The following is a 20025-nucleotide window of genomic DNA, read 5'->3' on the forward strand; positions in this document are numbered from 1 at the left end:
GTTCTAGCATATTGTTTTGTTTACTTTTTCAGCTATTTGAATGACTTGGACAGAATAGCACAACCAAATTATATCCCAACTCAACAAGATGTTCTCAGAACTAGAGTGAAAACTACAGGAATTGTTGAAACCCATTTTACTTTCAAGGATCTGCATTTTAAGTGAGTAAAAGCGTGTGATTTATGAATTTAGATATAAAACACATATTTGGAAAAAGGCATAATAGTAAAAGTTTTTAATAATTTAGAATTGGAAATTACAAAAACCTTTTCTCAGATGATTAGGCAAAATAATTTTTGAGTGAAAAGGGGCAAGAAACATTCTTAGGAGAAATAAATACTTAGCCATACAAATTCCTTTGCCTATATTTTTCACAGTGTTTTAAAGTAAAAGTAGTTCTAGAGTTTTATTTATAAGTAAAAAATACTGCTCTAATATTATATGTTTGGGGGAAATGTTCCCATTCGTTTTTAGGTTAAAAAGTTTTACTGATAGAATATATCTTATTTATACAAATATTTTAAAAGAAGGGTAACTTGAAATTTTTCATGAAAATTTTCATTAATGCAAATGTTTAATTTATAGTGTACTGAATATTATGAGCAGAGAAGCACTGAATTGTAACCTTTAGAAATGGGAGAGATCTTGGGATTCATTTTGTCCAGTCTGCTCATTTTATAATGAGCCAGGCTCAGGGAAGTTCACTTACACATTAAATGCAAATTTACAGGACTACATTTCTCTTCCACGGTAATAAATAACAATTTTCAAAGTATGGGAAGAACTGTTGGGCCTTGCTTCAGTTAAATCTAATGCTTGGAAAGGGTAATGACAATAAAGCAGAATTTCTGAAAGCATCTTTTAAAAAGTTACTAGTCAAAGATGAAAAAAAAGCTCACCTCCTATAGAAGCTCACTATTATAAGTTATGGGAAGTACAGTTAAATATATGCATCTTTACTTCTGATTCCTTCCATAAATATTTTAATTACATTTGTTGGTATCATTTGTCACTTACGTATCCCACATTCAGTGACTCATATAATTGAGTTTTCCAGAAAACTCAAACCAAATTTTCCATGACAGCATCCCTTCAAAAAACAAATATTGCCCTTCTTTTTCTAAACAGAGATGTAGGTCATGATTTGTTCATCTGACCATGTAACTTTGTGCTTTAATACACAGTATATGGTTTTGCATCTGCTTTAATTGTTTTCTGTAATCAATATTTTCTACGCTATCAGTGGGCATTTTTTGTTGCTGGCATTCTCTCATATCGAAATCACTTATTTTCTTTTGATCTGTTTACTACTTATAGAATATTAAATGACCAAACTCAGGAATAGTAAATACTAACATTTTAAATAGTTTGCTATGTCCGATCTGAGAACTACTGTCATATTTATTTAAAATTATAAAATTTTAATTATAGGGAAGGTCCTGGTTATAGAATGAAGTGTCAAAGTTTTTTTTTTTTTTAACCTAGTGCACTTCAGGGTTTTTTTTGCTTTTTATTTACTTTGTTTTTAAAGACTGTATATTTTAAAGCAAACTTAAATTGTTATGTGCAGATAAAGGCTTTGTTCTAATCTGAGGAAAAAATGAAGGAAGTTGGGGTTAGCAAGTAAGGATTCTCAGCTTAGATTCCCTTATTAGGTATCAGGATCCCTTAACAGAGTATGTCAGTCTTGGCCATTGGCAGAGGTTTAAACATAAAATGAGTTGTTACCTATAAAGAAAACATTCTAAACGTGAGAGCTCTCTAAATGGTAGAATATGGCAATGGTAAATGTTAAGTCAAATCTTTTCATACTGAAGAATATCTCACTTTGTAAAATTCACTTTCAATCTTGGTTCTATTCCCCTTAAACCTTCACTTTCTAGGCCACACTGTTCACTTCCACCTGGGTTTCTCAAAATTGTCATTTTACCACGAAGCAACTACCTGGGCTTCAGTAAAGTTGTCTCTCACCATTAGCCTTCCAGGAAGTCCCTTTATCTTATTCTGTTTAGTCTCTTTGGTGAGGTGGAATTCCGCAAGATATATTTAGTTACTGTTTTCAGTTGCTGACTTAAACATAGGTTTGTCAACAACTTCAGATAAAGTGTGTCTTATTTTAGATTTGAATTCTCTTAAATTACTACCATAACAAACCTATGGCTCCAGTTTTGCTTTTTATGTGTTAAATGAGCCTCAGACAAATGAGGGCAAAAATATACTTAGAATAATTTTGGGAACTTTTAACTGTATTTATCATTTTGTGGGTTTTGTGTTGTAATTCGTTGTATCATTTTAACTGCTGATACAAAATTTGAGTTTCACTTATTTTGGGTTTGATTGGAATTAATGAATTCAAAATGAGGCAGTAGGCATTATAATTTAAGAATATATGTCATCCACCTCTGTGACCGGCCATTTGTGTAAAATGAATGGATCATTTGCTTTTTTTCTACCATCCTCTTAATTTCTGACTAAGTCTCACTTTTTAAAATCACATTTAATGTCCGTATTTCCTTATTTTAAAGGCAGTCTGGACTTTGTTAGGCTCAAGATTCTTCCAGCCTCTACCTGTTACCCAATTTCAAAGCTACTTCCACATTTATAGGTAACTTGTTGGAAATTTTAGTACCCAGAGTAAGGAGCTACTTATCAGTCAGGGTGCGCCAAAGAAATGGAACCAAGTAGAATCAGTTTATTTCAATGAATTTGCTTACATGACTGTGGGGGCTGTCAAGTCCAATGTTTATAGGGCAGAACAGCAGATTTAGACAGAAACTAATCTCCTTTGCTGAAAGTCAGTAGATTGTAGATGTTAGCCACAACACTGAAACACCTTCGCAGCAGCACCTATGATAGAGCTTGATTAAATAACTGCGTATGATAGTCTAACCAAATTGATACATAATAGCCACCACAGAGGGAAAATGTTGGATGGGGCAGGTTTGGTTGTTATTTTATATTGTATGGTCAGGAAAATGTGACATTTGATTAGAGTAGTTATCTAAAATATCATTTTGGTAAAAGTTTTTTTCAAATTGTGTTCCTTGGCAGTTTAACAAATGGATAATGCTTTTGTCTTTGATCGTTATTACCAGCTGTCCTTCTTGTATCTTACCCATTTTAATTTATCCTGTGGTAGAATCATTTTGCCATATAGCATACTTAAACAGTGAACGATTCTCTAGCTAAACCAATAGAGCGAAAGCCACTTAAATGATGATGAAAGTAAAAATACTAGTTGATGTACTCAGATTTGGTTTATAGGCCAGTACTACTCTGCAGGGAAAATTCTTTTTGCCTGAGAATTAAATAGGGACTATTTTAATTAGTGTACCATCTAGATAAATGGAGCTTTTAAAAATGTACCAGTTTGCATAGTGTTTTCATTATGTAAGTGGTTATGTCTAGGTTGCATAACATGATTTATGTGAATTTCAACTTTTATTTAATTATGAACTCTTCTAAGAAAAATTAGAAAAGATCATTGTCTTTACCCTGTACACTAACCTACAGTGGTTCACTGTTATATATTGTATAAAAATTTATATTTCACTCAGAAGTTTTAAGACTGTTCAGTAAATGGGTGGCCCTATCTCATTTCATCTTTTTTTAAATATATACAATGGTTTTACTTTTTAATTTAGACAGCCTGTTTACTCTTATCTGAATATGACCTGCTTGTCAGCTTTTTCTTACCTGGATGTTTGCTTTTTTAATGTCTTAGACCTGCTTATTGCCTCTGAGAGAAAACAACATTTTGTAGAGGGGACCATATCCTCCACCCCTGAGGTCCTGTGACCTTGGCAAACTAAATATAATCTGTTATTTCTGCATTCCCTACTTCATGTAACTTCTTAGTTGTTTACACATAGCACCGTCTATTCATTTGTATTTGTTTTAATGCTCTAAGTGTTGCCCATATGTTAAGGAATGTGTTGTTTTTTGTGGGTATTTCTGGTTTGGTTTTGAGATACCCCCCCTTTAGTCAGAAATTTTAAAAACCAGCAGACTTTTTTCTTTTTATGAAAACCAAATTGTGACATTATTTCTTTCCCATAAAGTTCTTCTCTCCTTTCTCCCTATTCCACATTATCTCTGTCATTTGGAACTTTTTCATTCCTATTACAGAACTCCTCAGAGCTCTTAAACATTGAATGTGATGTCAAACTCTTTCCTCTTACAGAATGTTTGATGTGGGAGGACAGAGATCTGAGCGGAAGAAATGGATTCACTGCTTCGAAGGAGTGACTGCCATCATCTTCTGTGTGGCGCTCAGTGACTATGACCTGGTTCTGGCTGAAGATGAAGAAATGGCAAGTAGAACCACTTTAAGATTAAGCATGAAATGCGAAGTGCTGGGGCTATTGCCAAGACTTCTCAGGATTGAGAAATTCTTGCTAATGCCTGAATTATTTGAAAGTTCGAACTCTTGCCTCTGACTTTTCTGTTTACATACTGAAAGGAAGTATATACTATTGAAACACAGGTGGGTCCTGAGGCAAAAGAACAGACCAAGAGTTCATCTCACCTCAGCCCTTCATGCTTAACTGTATTTTCTGTCTGCCATCTACATGTAGAAAATGGAAGTTCCCTCCACCAGCTCAGTCATCTTTGATCTCACACTTTGCTACTGCCATGTAATTTTCAGATATGTTCCAATGTACCATGAATCTGAGGGAAATATTTTTAAAAAGAAATTTAAAATTCCATCATTTTAAATTAACTGTAGTACAAACTAGGGGAAAAAATGGCAGAAATGTCCATTAAATGTGTTTTAAATGAGGTGTCTGCCCTCATAATTCATTCAGTGCAGTGCACCATCGTAAGTACCCTTTGCAAAAGCCACAGAACCTGAAAGGGCAGGAAATAGGATTGGAGATTTCCTCCCCTAATACACCATTTTGTTTAGGGTGTTGGGTTAATTGTGTTTTAGCTTGTTCAATTTATTACTCTAAAAACCCCTATTTATCTTTTAATGGAAATTTCGACTGACTCTGTAATAATGAGATCTCTAGATGGCCATGTCCTGCAGCATGATGTCCCTAAGCACAGTGACACATTCTGGTTGAATGTAAAGAATGATGTAGACAGTCATCTTGCCTGACTTCAAAGTGAGCCTGTTCCTAAATGGCAGAAATGTATTTTTGTGGTATGTCTTTCAGCTAAGCTCTGTTTTATTACAACACTTGTTATTTTTTTTTAAGTAGTATTTCTCAAAATCCTTGCCATTGTGACAAACTAGTATTTTTATCTGTTACAGAATCGGATGCATGAAAGCATGAAGTTGTTCGACAGCATATGTAACAACAAATGGTTTACAGATACATCTATTATACTTTTTCTAAACAAGAAAGATCTCTTCGAAGAAAAAGTCAAAAAGAGCCCTCTCACTATATGCTATCCAGAATATGCAGGTATTTTACTTTCTGTAGATAACTTGTCAGGTTATATAATTCTAAGTGAAAGTTCCCCTAAGGCAGTAGTTCAGTTGTTGTTTTGAAACTCATGGCTTAATAACTAAGAGAAATTATTTATCAAACTGCATTCAAGCACAAGTAGTTCTTCGAGGCCTGGATGAGATTGTTAAAAATAGTATCTTATGGAAAAGCTGTTAGATAATGACTACAAGTCTTCATAAATTTAATCTTGTGTCATTTATTGTACATCACAGAGTACCTAAGACATGTTCCGTCCACTGTTTAATCTCAAAGACTGGTGTACTCAAATAATAGCAGCATAACATGCTTCTGCAAAGGAGGAATCCATAAGTTAGCTAACTCCTCAGGGAAGGTTTCATGAGAAACCCGACTCTGGTAAAGAGACTGCGAATGGTATTTTAATTTTACTACTGTGGAAAAGAGACCTAAGGTGCAGTCCTGGCGATTCCATAATTAGCCCTTTGGTCTTGAAAAAGGCAGGAACTTAGACCTAAGTCCCATGCCCCATCTATAACACCAGAGGTTTGGGCTGTGTCCTGGGATGCTGGTGTAAGTGGATGGATGCAAGGAATAGGCATATTCTCCCCCCACACACACACCTTCACTCTCATTAAAGTGGAGTAATGTGAAGAAAACTCTGTGCCTAAAATAAACAATTTGTCTACCACTGGTGTATATGATCTCTAAATTGAGGTACTCTGAAGAGTTAATAGTTACCCTCACTCCATCCTTCCACTTTATATGAAACTGATTCTTTACACTTCTAACAAAATTTTAGTTTTATGTTGAGTGAATTGTACAATGAGTATTTACCACCTTTTCACAGGCAGTGTTAAAACAATCCTGGGTTATCAGTGCTGTTATGTCCCACTCATGCTGCTGAGAACACTGGGTCTTAATGAAGTGACAGAGTCTAAGCCCACACCCAAGTCTACTGCACTCCCGCATGCAAGCTGTTAATCACCAGCATGCATTTAATTATATTCTCATTGGAACCAAAGGGGGAAGGTTTTTCAGTCTATATAATCACATTACTCATAATTACAATCCTTTTTGTGTACTCCAGTTATACATCAATTCAAAATAATTTCACACAGTTCCTTTTTTAAAACTTTTTTTTGCAAGTCGTAGTATCCTAAGTCACCTTCAACATTTTTAGTGCGTATTAGAAATAAGATTATTTATAGTTCTAAGATTGACATTACTCAAATCAAGGTGGCTCAGTTTTTCCCTTTCATCTGTCCTTCAGTTTATATTTGTCATTTTCTATTACGGAATAGCTTTTTTGTGCTAATATCACCAAAGTAGCTGAGTGAACCCATAAGTATCACATACCTACAGGATTCCAAAGCACCCAAGAATATACATATGTTAGCTTTTTCCCAGATGTATACAGTGTGTTCAAGAATTTCTCTTAAGTTGTCAGGTTAGGAAGAAACCCTGATCTCAGAATCTTTGAATAAAGAGAGTATTATGTAATTCTTTCCCATTCCCACGGTTAAGATAATTTAAAATCTTCACTGTATTCCCTAAGTGTTGATTCAGTTGCCTCTTGCTGCAACCTCAACTCTTAATTCCTATGGTTATTGCTTTATATAAAAGAACCCTATGTAGCCTCCAGGCCACTCACTCAGTTCATCTCTTCCCATCTCTTCTTTTAAGTCTATATTTTTACATTTCACCACGTTCCATCTGCAGTCCTATAATCCTTCAGCATTCTCTCCTTTCATATTTGTTCTCACTATATTAAATTTTGTTGTCAACTCAGAGCCTCAGGCATGCATTTCCAGCTGCTTGTTGAACATGAAACTCAAAGTGAAGTCATGTTTTTGTTTTCATTTTTTCTTCAAATCTCCTCTATCTTCCGTTGAATTTAATCACCAACCTCCCAATTCTCCATTCTTGAACCAGGTTATCATTTATACTTACCTCTATTCAGGAAAGTTCTACCATGTTAGAAAATATCTATCACAGTCCCCCACCCCCATCATTGCCATTCTTTTCTAAGTCTTAAAAGTCAGATTGAGGACTGTGCTTATTGTTCATTCCTGTATCTTCTAGTTTTGGGATTCAGTAAACCAGCTAGCTACCCAGATTGAGCTATGCACTTAGTGCAAGCTATTCTTCCAAAACATATTTTTTAGAGGTTGCAGCATCAGCTTCTGTGACTCAACAAGACACTGTTTTATTGCTTTAGAATTTCAGATCAATCAACCTTAGTATGATTTAATAAAAACTTATTTTGACCAACTTACCAATACTAGTAAGGAGATTGTTGGGAGGTTTTTGGTTACTGATTCAAACAAAAGTCCATGATCAGATGGCCTCATGGTGAATTTTACCAAACATTTGCAGTAGAACTATTACTAGTACTTCTCAAACTCTTCCAGAAAATAGAAGGGAACACTTCTAATTTCAGGAGGATAGCATTACCCAGATACCAAAACTAAAGAAAATTACAGGCCTGTATCCTTGATGAACATAGATGTAAAACTCCTCAACAAAATGTTACAAAACTGAGTTCAGTACTTTAAAAGGACCATACACTATGATCAAGTAGGATTTATTCCGAGGATGCAAGCATGGTTCAACATCTACAAATCAATGTGATACACTATGTTTACAAAATGAAGGATAAAAATCATGATCATCCCAATAGATGCAGAAAAAGCATTTGACAAAATTCAACATCCATGTATGCCCACTTAACTAAGTTGGCAAAGAGGGACTGTTCCTTAATATAATAAAGGCTGTATATGATAAACCCAAAGTTAACATTATACTCAGCAGTGGAAAGTTGAAAGCTTTTCCTCTGTACAATCAGGAAAAGGAATCCCATTCTTAACATTTTTATTTAACATAGTATTAGGGGTCCTAGCCAGAACAGGTAGGCAAGAAAAAGAAGTACAAGGCATTGAAATTAGAGAGGAAAAAGTAAAACTGTCACTATTTGCAAATGAAATGATGTTACATACAGAAAACCCTAATGAATCCATCCAAGAAAATGTTGAAACTAATCAGTGAATTCAATAAAGTTACAGGATACAAAATCAACTTACAAAAATAAGTTGTATTTCTCTACACAGAAAGAAATTAAGAAAACTCCATTTACAATTGCATCAAAAGAACAAATACCTAGGAATAACTTTAACCAAGAAGATGGAAGGTCTTTCACTGAAAACTAGAGATGAAAGAAATGTATTTGATAAGGGGTTAATCAAAATATATTAAGAACTCATACAACTCAACACCAAAAATACCCAAATAATCAAATTAATAAATGGGCAGAGGAACCTGAATAGATATCTATCCAAAGAAGACATACATACAGGTGGCCAAAAGGCATGAAAAAATGTTCTCACTAATTGTCAGGGAAATGCAAACCAAAACCACAAAGAGATATCACCTCACACCAGTAAGAATGGCTACTATAAAAAGGGCAAGAAATAACAGTGTTGGCAAGGATGAGGAGAAAAAGGAACCCTACTACACTGTTGGTAGGAATGGAAATTGATGCAGCCACTATGGAAAACCATATGGAGGTGCCTCACAAAACTAAAATTAGAAATAATATTACTCTAGTAATTGTACTTCTAGATATTTACCTGAAGAAAACAAAAACACTAATTTGAAAAGATGTATGTACCTCTGTTTATTGCAGCATTACTTACAATAGCAAGATGCAGAAACAACATAATGTCCATCAGTAGATGAATGGATAAGGATATATGTGTATACATAATGCAATGTTACTTAGCCATAAAAGAAAAGAATGAAATCTTGCCATTTGACTACTAAGTGAAATAAGGCACACAGAGAAAGAGAAATATGAGTCACTTATATGTGGAATCAAGAAGACAAAACAGACCCAGAAAAAACCCAAAACCTAGAAACAGACTCAAATACAGAGAGCAAATTGGAGGGGAGAAAAGATACGTGAAGTAAGTGAAGGGGATCCAGAGGTACAAACTTCCAGTTATAAATAAGTTACAGAGATATAAAGTATAGCCTAGAGAATATAGTTAGTAATATTGTAATAACTTTATATGGTAACAGATGGTAACTAGGTAACTAAACTTACCATGGTGACTAATCAATGATGTATACAACTGTTGAATCACTATGTTGTACAACTGAAACTAGTATGTCAACTATATGTCAATACAATTATTTTAAATAACATCTTTTAAAAGACAAATAAGTGGAAAGATATTCCATGCTCATGGATTAGAAGAAATTGTTAAAATGTCCATACTACTCAAAGTAACCTACAGATTCAGTGCAATCCTTATAAAAATTCCAATGGCATTTTTCACAGAAAAAGAATAAATGATCCTAAAATTTGTATGGAACTACAAAATATATAGAAATATTTTTGGCTAAAGCACCTTTGAGAAAGAACACAGCTGGAAGCATCATGCTCCCTGATTTCAAACTATATTACAAAGCTATTGTAATCAAAACAGTATAGTACTGGCATTAAAAATACACAGAGAAATGGATCAAAATAGAAAACCCAGAAATAACCCCCCATGTATATGGTCAATTAATTTGAGAAAGGAACTAAGTATATACTGTGGGGAAAGGACAGCCTCTTCAATAAATGGTGTTGGGAAAACTGGACAGCCATATGTGAAGAATGAAACTGGACCATTACCTATACCATACACAAAAATAAACTCAAAATGGATAAATAAAATACCTCAATATAAGATCTGAAACCATAAAACTCCTAGAAGGAAAAAAGGCAGCAAGCTCTTTGACACCCGTCTTGGCAATGACTTTTTGGATTTGACACCAAAAGCAAGGCAGCAAAAGCAAAACTGAGGAAGTGGATTGTACCAAACTAAAAGTCTTCACAGCAAAGGAAATCAACAAAAGACCTCGCCTTTGCAAGGAGAGGAAATATTTGTATATAATTTATCTGTTAAGGAGTTCATATCCAAACTCAATAGCAAAAAAAAGTCACACTCTGGTTATAAATTGGGCAGGGGATCTCTACAGACCCTTTTCCAAAGACATAGAGATGGCGAAAGGTCTGTGAAGAGATGCTCAACATCACTAATCATCAGGGGAATGCAAACAAAACCACAGTGACCTGTCATCTCACACCTATTAAAATGACTTATCAAAAAAAAACAAGAAACAAGATTTTGTTGACGGGATGTGGAGAAAAGGGGAACCCTTGTGTAGGATTGATGGGACTGCAAATTGGTGCAGCCACTGTGAAAAGCAGTATGGAGGTTCTTCAAAAAATTAAAAAAAAAACTACCATATGATCCAGCAAAATTCCTATTCTGGGAATTTTTCCAAAGAAAAAACACTACCTTGAAAAGACATGTACACCTCCTGTTAATTGCAACCTTTTATACAGTCGCCAAGATGTGGACATAAGTATAGTGAAGGAGAAGCACTACAGAAATAGGTGGCAGTTTGTATGAAGGGTCCCGCTGACATGGAGTGAGTCTTAAATATGGGGAGAAAATCAGAATGGCTTTACTAAAAGCAGGGTGGGTAAAAGAGGACCGTGGAAGCCAGGCAAGTAATTTTGTGTTACTATTGCCTAAATGAGATATAACAATTTTTTCAAATAAACATTTTAGTGAAGTATTATATATAAAATAATCACAAATAATGAAGCTCACTAATTTTAAAAAGGAACATAATGATACATCCACTATTCAGGTCAAGAAGGAGAACACTTCCAGGTCCCCAGAAGCTCCATCATGCTCCTGTCAGTCTTAATTGATCATACCTCCACCCACCCCCGTCCAGGCATGAGCACACAGAGTGACTATTATTAGGACTTTTGTCCCCATCAGTTAATTCTGTTTTCAGGCTTCTTTGATTGTTTTTCAAACAGCAGTTGAATCATATAGTATATATTTCTGATCCTGGCTTCATTTGTTCAACTCTATGAAATGCCTCCATGTTACTATGTGTAGCACTAGGGCTGTTCTCATTTCTCATTGGGAATGTATGACAGCTCACGGTATGAATATACCAGAATTTATTAGCCAATCCAGTAATGAACTTTTGGGTTGTTTCCTATAGTTGAAGTTCTGTTACTAACAGTCTTTGCGTGTCTTCTGGTCGAACATAATGTATAGAGTTCTGTCAAGGGCACACCCAGAAACTGAACTGCTGGATCACAGAGCATATGTACCATTCTCTTAAATACTGCCAAACAATTTCTGGAGTGTTTGTACTCAGAAGTCTTTAGTCAGTCACCTAAAAGCAGGATTGTGGCATTCAGTTTCCTGTAACCTCATAATCATAAACTGCATTGTAGAACCCCATACAATTTTTGAATAAAGAAAAAGGAGAAATGCCAATTAATATGTATATAGGAAAGGGAATAAAAAATAGTTATGGGCATTCAGCCAACATTTCTTGATCCATCTGCTAGCTAGACCTGAAAACCATGTCACCATCAGCTAACTGGGAGCTTTGGTGTTGGGAGGTAGAGTAAGAAGAATTTAAAAAGGGGGGAGGGATCCGGTATTTGGAGACTGAGGCAGGAACAAAGGCCATGGAGAACATGGAATCCTTTGGGGATTTTTAAAGGTAATTTACAGTCATTAAAAATTAATACTGGTGTTTCTCATTTAGAAGAAATAGTTTCTCTTATTCTAGAAGAGAAAATACAACTATGGAGTCCACATATTTTGTATGTCTGAAACTGGTTTCAGAATTGTAAGGTCCCATTGCTTAGCTGTATACTCATTTTTGCTTTTTGCCTTACGTTGCTCTCCCTTTTCCCATCTCAGGCTCAAACACATATGAAGAAGCAGCTGCATATATTCAGTGTCAGTTTGAAGACCTCAATAAAAGAAAGGACACAAAGGAAATATACACCCACTTCACATGTGCTACAGATACTAAGAATGTGCAGTTTGTGTTTGATGCTGTAACAGATGTCATCATAAAAAATAACCTAAAAGATTGTGGTCTCTTCTGAGTTTTGCAGTTAATGGTAAAGTGCATTTTCAAACCAAATGAGTACTTATATGTGGATCTCTCTAGACTAGAGTCTTGCAGCAACACAGACTGTAGTATACAGCAAGTGCATCTGGGACCTGACCAAAGTTGTTCTGTTTTTTTGTTTTTTTTTTGAACTGAAAGTAACAGAAGGACCTTTCTTAACTGAAACGTGATTCTGCAGTGTGAAACCAAGGGCATGTTAAAGCTGGACTCTAGTGTATTGATGATTTCTGCATAAGTGTAAATATGCAAATGTACGTATTCATGTATTTATAACTTCACTTTTCCACATTGCATTAGGTTTCAAGAGCGGCAACTTAAGATGCAAGTGTAATGGCTTTCGTAATGAATTACTAAATACATTGTACTAGATGACAGATCATTGCAGTTTTAAACAGCTTTATTTATGTTCATGTCCTATAGATTTTTAAGTACAATAATTAATATTAGGAAACATTGCAGCCCTTATCTTGATTATATGTATACTTGTAATCATAAAAATGGTATTTGTACAAACATTGCACAGACTATTTTAATAACATGATTTGTTCTTTAAATTTAATGTTTTCTTGAAATGTTCTTACAGAGTATGAATATATCTGCCTTTGAATCAATTATTTAAACTTTGTATGCATTAATATTTTTCTTTTAAGAGTGCATGCTGATCTGATTCTATATTAAATTTGGCTTGAGAAACTGAAATTTCAGATTTTTGAGGATAAATTTAGACTTACTCTAACACTTTTATTCAGTTTGTTTTCATCAAATTTTAGTATTTAGATGGTATTCATGCATTGCCTTAAAGGTGATGCCAGATTAATTTTTATACACTTTAAATAATACTTTTATTTATCACTAAGTTTAGGTGGATGCCGAGAGCATTTCTGTGGGTAAAAAATACGTCAGCATAATGAATTTTGAGACATTCATTTGTGTATTTCCTTTGGGAAACCCCTTGTACCTAGCATACATGATAGCTCCTGTTTGGAAGATAATAGCAAAGATCTTTGAATATCCTGCTGCTTATATAAAAATGCAGACTTTAAATTCATATATGTACCTAGTTTCAAATTTAATTACCACACTATATTAAAATTATTTTTTCCCTTACATTATTCAGATTTCCTGCACTTCTTTGAGTTTATATTATTTCATTTTACATTGTGCTATTACTTCTGAGAATGAAATGGACAATTATACTTAGAAAATGAGTAACAGTATTTAATAAAGTCAGTGATTGTATGCTCAAATAAGTGTTATAAATCAGCTAGATATTGAATTCTGATAGTCATTTTTCTTTTGATTGTTCACAGTATGTCTCTGTGACCCATGTCAGCAAAGTGAATAGCATTCCCCTTCCCTTTTCTTTACTCATCTTGAAAAAGTTTCCCAGTAAGCTTTGTGGGTAAGTAGTTTCTAAGTTTAGTTATGTGCTGTCATCTTGTTGAAGTGTACTTGTTGAAGTACGTGTGTATGTCTGTGTGTGGGTTACCACAAACTACATTTATATCTGTTTAATTTGGAGGATTTGTTTTTCTTCTTGGACATGTAAACAGATTCAGAGTTATCAAAATTCCTTAACTGTGTTAGTTTAGATTCTTTATGTGCCTTTCATGAGAGATGTTTTCACTAATTTCACTGAGGGAAGACCTGTAATATCCATGTTGTGAAGTTGTGTATGAAATTCGGCTGTACTATGAATAAATATGAATCATGAGAAAAACAGTTTAAAAAGCCACAAAGAAGCACATATTGGTGACCGTCATTGATAAATTCCTGAACTTTATTCTGTGTAATTGTGTTATTAATAAATGCTAATAAATTTCAATTTTTAAAATTTTATGAACCTACTGGCTAGACACATCTTTTGCATGAGGATTTAAGTACCAGTCTATAGTATGTTCATTTCTTCTTTATCTACACTGTTTGCAATTTCATCTACTCCAGAAGTTTGAGTTTTCCCTGCCCCAAGTTTTCTCATGAGATGTGGTGCCACATTTGGAACTGTCTGCTTGATATATCTCCTGAGAATTTATTGCCTCTCCAACTCAGTGTGCCCAAAACCAAGTTCATCATTCTTCCTTTAAAGTTCTTGCCCCCCTCACTTTGCAATTGTAGCTGCTCAGTACCGTCATTCATTTAATACCTCAGTGGGGAACTTTTTAGCCATCTGAAACTCTTCTTAGCCTTCAACCCCCATCTCTAATAAGCCACCATTTGATCACTGTTCCATTTTTCCAATGCCTCACATTTGTTTTTTCTCTTCTTTTCCAGTCCCACTATCACCTACTGAAAACAGGTCTTTGCTTAACTTCTGCATCAGATGACTTACTAATTAAATTCCTCACTTCCCATTTCTCCCTTCTCTAATCCAGGTTCGTTATCCTTATGCAGAACTGTGGCTGTGTTATCATCTGTGCATTGATCTGCATTTGCTCTGACTTGTCAATAAAACTGAATCTAACTTAGCTTCCTGTTCAAGGCTCTTCATCTGAGCCCACTTCACTACGACACCATTCTTCTCCCACATTATATCCTAATAGTGCTTTATGCATATCCTGGGCTTTGCTCCAAGCATATGCTGCTTACTACTTCAAATATGCTTAAAACAATGCCCTGAACATGGGAAGTGTTCATTCATATTTATTAATATTATTTTTATTTACTAGCACTTTTGTAATTCCATTTTTAGATTCAACTAGCATTTGTTCTTCAGGCTGCCCTTTGGAGAACTGCATGGTTCTGGTGGGGCTGCCAATCACAGTTCTCACCTTTCCAGCCATCGCTTAGGCCTGACCAGTGCTAACTCCCCCATCACTGGGCAAGTGACCCAAACTGAGCCAATCACAGTCCCAGCTCCCATTCTTAAGCTACCTAAAGCTATTCTGGTTTCTAAAATTGCCTTCATTTCAGTACCCTTCTAGAAAACATCTGTGCTTGATCTTAATTCATCTAGGTTTAATCTTTTAGTGAAAAAGTCCCAACTGAAATATATATATTCTTACTGAATGCCAACAGAGTGACATAGATCAAAAAAGGCTCAGAAAAGTTAATTAACTTGAGCTAGATCAGATTTCAAGCTTATGGTGCCCCAACTTCATTCTTTCAGAGAACTCCAAAGAATGCTCCCTTATTTCTAGAAAATGTATAGGACTCTTTTAACTATCCCCAATCTCACCCTCTGAGTTTATGTGGATCATGATACTTTAGATTAAATCTAGAGGCATTATACTACCTGATCTTTATACTACAAAGCTGTAGCAACCAAAACAGTATGGTATTGGCATAAAAACAGACACATCAATTAATAGGAGAGAACCCAGAAATAAACCCATATGTATACAGTAAGTTAATATATGACAGAGGAGCCAAAATACAATGGGAAAAGGACAGTCTCTTCAACAAATGACACTGGGAAAACTGGACAGCCACATGCAAAAGAATGAAACTAGACCACTATCCTATACACAAATACAAAGTGGATTAAAGACCTAAATTATAAGACCCGAAGCCATAAAAGTAAAAGAAAATACACGCAGTAAAGTTTCTTGACATTGTTCTTGGCAATTACTTTTTGGATTTGACAACAAAAGCAATTATAGATGGATGGGACTGTATCAAACTAAATTTTTGCACAGCAAAGGAAACAATGAAAAAGCAACCTATGCAATAGAAGAAAATATTTGCAAATCATGACTGTTAAGCGGTTAATATACAAAATATATAAAGAATTCATATAACCCAACAGCAAAAGATAAAAAGGTGCACTCTGATTATAAATTGGGCAGAGAATCTCAACACTTTTCCAAAGACATACAGATGGCCAAAAGGTCCACGAAAAGGTGCCCATCCCAGTCATCAAGAGGAATGCAAATCAAAACCACAGGGAGCTATCCCCTCACACCCATTAAAATAGCTATTATCAAAAAGACAAGTGTTGACAGGATGTGGAGAAAAGGGAACCCTGTGCACTGTTGGTGGAAATATAGATGGGTGCAGCCACTATGGAAAGCAGTATGGAGGTTCTTCAAAAAATTTAGACCCATGTGATCCAGCAATTCTACTTCTGGATATTCAAATAAAATAAAAACACTAACTCAAAAAGATATGTGCCCCTCCATGTTCATGCTGTTCACTATTTACGATAGCCAAGATAAGGAGACAACCTAAGTATGGATGAATGGATAAAGAGAACATACAATAGAAATTTACACGTCCATTAAAAAAAGGCTGTCTTGCCATTTGCAGCAACGTGGATGGATCTTGAGAGCTTTGTGCTAAGTGAAGTCAGAGAAAGACATACCATAGGATCTCACTTAGAGGTAGAATTTAAAAGAAGAGAAAGACTGAGATCATAGATGCAGAAAATGCCTTGATGGTTGCCAGAGGCAGGGAATGAGGAGTGGGCAAGATGGGCGAAGGGGGTCAAGAGATACAAACTTCCAGTTATAAATAGGTCATGTAGATGTAATGGACAGCATGGTGACTATAGCTAATAATAAAGTACAATATACTTGAAGGTTGCTAAGAAAGAGTCTTAAAAGTTCTCATCACAAGAAAAAAATTTATGGTGACAGATGTTAACTAGATTTACTGTGGTTATTTTGCAGTATCTACAAATTTGAATCATGTTTTATAATATGTCAAATATAACAAAAAACTTAAAAATACATGTGAAACTTACATCTTTTATCAAAACTGTATTATCTTAGCACCTGTTAGATTGAAGCCACATAAGGAGATGAACATTTATGGACGTTTTAACATAATTTATTGTCTGCAGAACCATCTATGATGCCTTGTGTAAGTGAATTTAATAATGTGATCAATATTACAGATGTTAGCATTATCATTGTTTAGTGTGTCATTTTAGAAGTAGAAAGAAGTGGTGGCCTAGGCATTGGTGTCCAGTCTGGGTTCAAATTCTGGGTAACAAGATTAACTGGGTAGCCTTGAACAAGGTTAATCTTTTTCATCTTTAATCTTTCTTTGCTTCCTTTTTATCATCTGAAAAGTAGAGATTAAATAATCAGTCCATTAAACTTAATGGTGATTGTATTTTATAAGTTCATAAAACATGTTAAGCACTTAGAAGTGAGCCTGGCATGTAAAGATTCAGTAAGTTTTACTGTTACTTTATTATAAAGACTTTAATTTGGGGATGCCTTTAAAATCAATCAGTGCTTAACCAGTAGTTAGTTGTTGATATGAACTTCGGATGAAATGCCTCAAAAACAAAATACCAAAATCCATCTTTATACTTAAAATGTCTGAGTGTCTCATATGAATAATGATACTGGAAAATGTGAAGGAGTAAAAAATGCATCTCTAATCAACTTCAGGACACTTCTCTGATATTTTAATGTAACCACAAACATGGGAGATTTATGTTATTTTAAAGTTAGGTTGGGAAATTTCCTTTTGCAGTTGCCTTTCAAAACCCTGTCTTAGGAGTTTTTCAGGTGTCTTTAATCAAGAGTTTTATGTTGCATGACTCCACTGGCCTCATTTCAAGGCACTTCTTCCTTAACTAGTAATTGCTTGTTTTAGTGTTGGTTGTGATATCTATTATTGTATTTTTCATTGCTTTAAAAGTTATGAAAAGCATTTCATCAAGTCCAAAAATACCCAAATATGCACAGACAGGAATCTGCTGCAGTCATGCAGGCCCCGGCTGAGGAGGCCTGAACAGAGACAGTCATACTAGGTAATAAATCTGCTCAAAGCACCATATGTAAGGTCGAATACTTCCAGCTTCTTGATTTACTGGCCATCTTGGGTCTCCATACCAACAAAAAGAATAGAAATTCTGCCATTGCCAAGAGATAGTTCTTCAAATTAAGCATGCATTATAATTGATTAAAAATGAGACTGTAGTGTTCAGCAAAACATCCATAAAAGAGCAACTAAAGCCAGTTGTAACTACTATTTTAACAGGTGACAGAGTACCTACATTTAGTAAAAGAAGGTGCTGTTTCACAAAGCAAAACTGAAGGGACAAAACAGCAGCAGATTCACAAACTGCAAGAGGAGATAGCGGTTACCAAAGGGAAGCAAGTGGGAAGGGAGGGTTGGGAGGAATGGAGAAGGGGATTAAGGGCATTATGATTAGCACATACAATATAGGAAGGTCACAGGGAAGGCAGTATAGCATGGAGAAGACAAAGATTGTACCATTTTACTGTGCTGATGGACAGTGACTTCAATGGGTTGGGAAGGGACTTGATAATAGGGTGAATGTTGAAACCACTATGTTGCTCATGTGAAACCTTCATTAGATTGTATATCAACAATACCTTAAAAAAAAAAAGGTGACGTTTGCTCCTGAATTACATAGTGCCTCACCTAAATGTAGTACCTGGAACAGAACTCTGAGAACCTAAGAATCAAGGCCAAAGAAATTCCTTTTCCACCTGCAGTGTCTATGAAAAGATCTTTAAAATTAATTTTATTCTTGCACAAACACAATATGTGTGTATTCTCTATCATACCAGAATTTTCTTATTAGATCTACAATTTTGCAATTAATTTTTACTAAATTAACATATGTTTGCACTATTTCAGTGTAAAGCTAGTCTTAAAAATAAGCCACAATGAAGATTGGATATTACTGGGAATTTACTGTTAGGCATTCTTGCATTTCAATTACTTTCTGTGAAAACTTCACAGTAATAACAGCTTTGATCCTTTCTTTACTTTTGAAAATCAAAAAGCAGTGAAGTCAAAGCTATTTGCAGACAATTCTTTCTTTAATTTTTATTAAGTAAAATAGTACTGGGCTGTGATTCAAGTTGGCAACGAAGAAAGTCTCTGCATCACCTGCTCCTGTGGATATGCTGAACTTAAAGCATATGTGTGACAATTCCCTCTGAGAAAACCCCCGGAACCAGCTGAGCATCTCCTACACATTGTGTGAATGACAAAAACAACCCACAGTGAAGTGTCTAGGAGAGACTAAGACACAGTCTCACCATAAATCCCAGCCCTGGCACAGAAACCCACAGTTGGGAAACAATTCAAAACCCCGAACTTCTCCCTTAGGAGCAGATTTGAACTCCACATCAGGCCCCCAACTTTTAAGACTTATCTTTGAGAGATGATCCCCAAAACATCTAGCTTTGAAAGCCAGTGGGGTTTGCATCCATGAGATTCCCAAGACTGTACCAAGCTAAGAAATACTTAAAGGGTTTGAGCGTACGGACTCGCCCAGCCCAGGGCCCAACACAGAGGCAGCAGACTGAAAAGCACTCAGACTTCCTGTGAAAGAGCCTTATTTGCTTAAAGCATTGGCCTAAGGGACTGACATCTAATTTAACATACATCTAGAAGCCCACTGCAGTACTCTGTGGGGATGGAGCTGGCAGGTGCCATCTTTGTGCTGTTCCTCTGCTGTACTCCTGCTCATAGTATCTCCTGGAAAGAAGCTTGTACCATCATCTGGTGCCTGATTTTTATGGCTGCTGCCCAGGGGATATCATTGAACACCTGGCTCATGGGGCCCACAGGACTGTAATACACAGAGTTCTTAACCGGCTACCACCCTAGCCACAGCAGGAGGCAACAGAGAAGCACCCAGTATTTCTGTGAAAGAGGCCTGTTAGTT

At 35.4% G+C, this 20025-nt stretch overlaps 1 protein-coding gene across 2 annotated transcripts in view; it reads left to right on the forward strand.

The window, feature by feature from the left end:
• Positions 1-14268, forward strand: part of GNAI1 (G protein subunit alpha i1) — a 79204-nt gene extending 64936 nt beyond the window's left edge. For both annotated transcript variants that reach the window (XM_036897979.2, XM_036897980.2), the window contains exons 5-8: positions 33-161; positions 4184-4313; positions 5261-5414; positions 12209-14268. In XM_036897979.2, coding sequence (XP_036753874.1) covers positions 33-161; positions 4184-4313; positions 5261-5414; positions 12209-12399 — 604 coding nt within the window. In that variant the 3' untranslated portion in view covers positions 12400-14268. The remainder of the gene's footprint in view (positions 1-32; positions 162-4183; positions 4314-5260; positions 5415-12208) is intronic.
• The last annotated feature ends 5757 nt before the right edge of the window (positions 14269-20025 follow it).

The sequence above is a fragment of the Manis pentadactyla genome, chromosome 7, assembly GCF_030020395.1.
Source record: "Manis pentadactyla isolate mManPen7 chromosome 7, mManPen7.hap1, whole genome shotgun sequence".
Classification (NCBI taxonomy): domain Eukaryota; kingdom Metazoa; phylum Chordata; class Mammalia; order Pholidota; family Manidae; genus Manis; species Manis pentadactyla.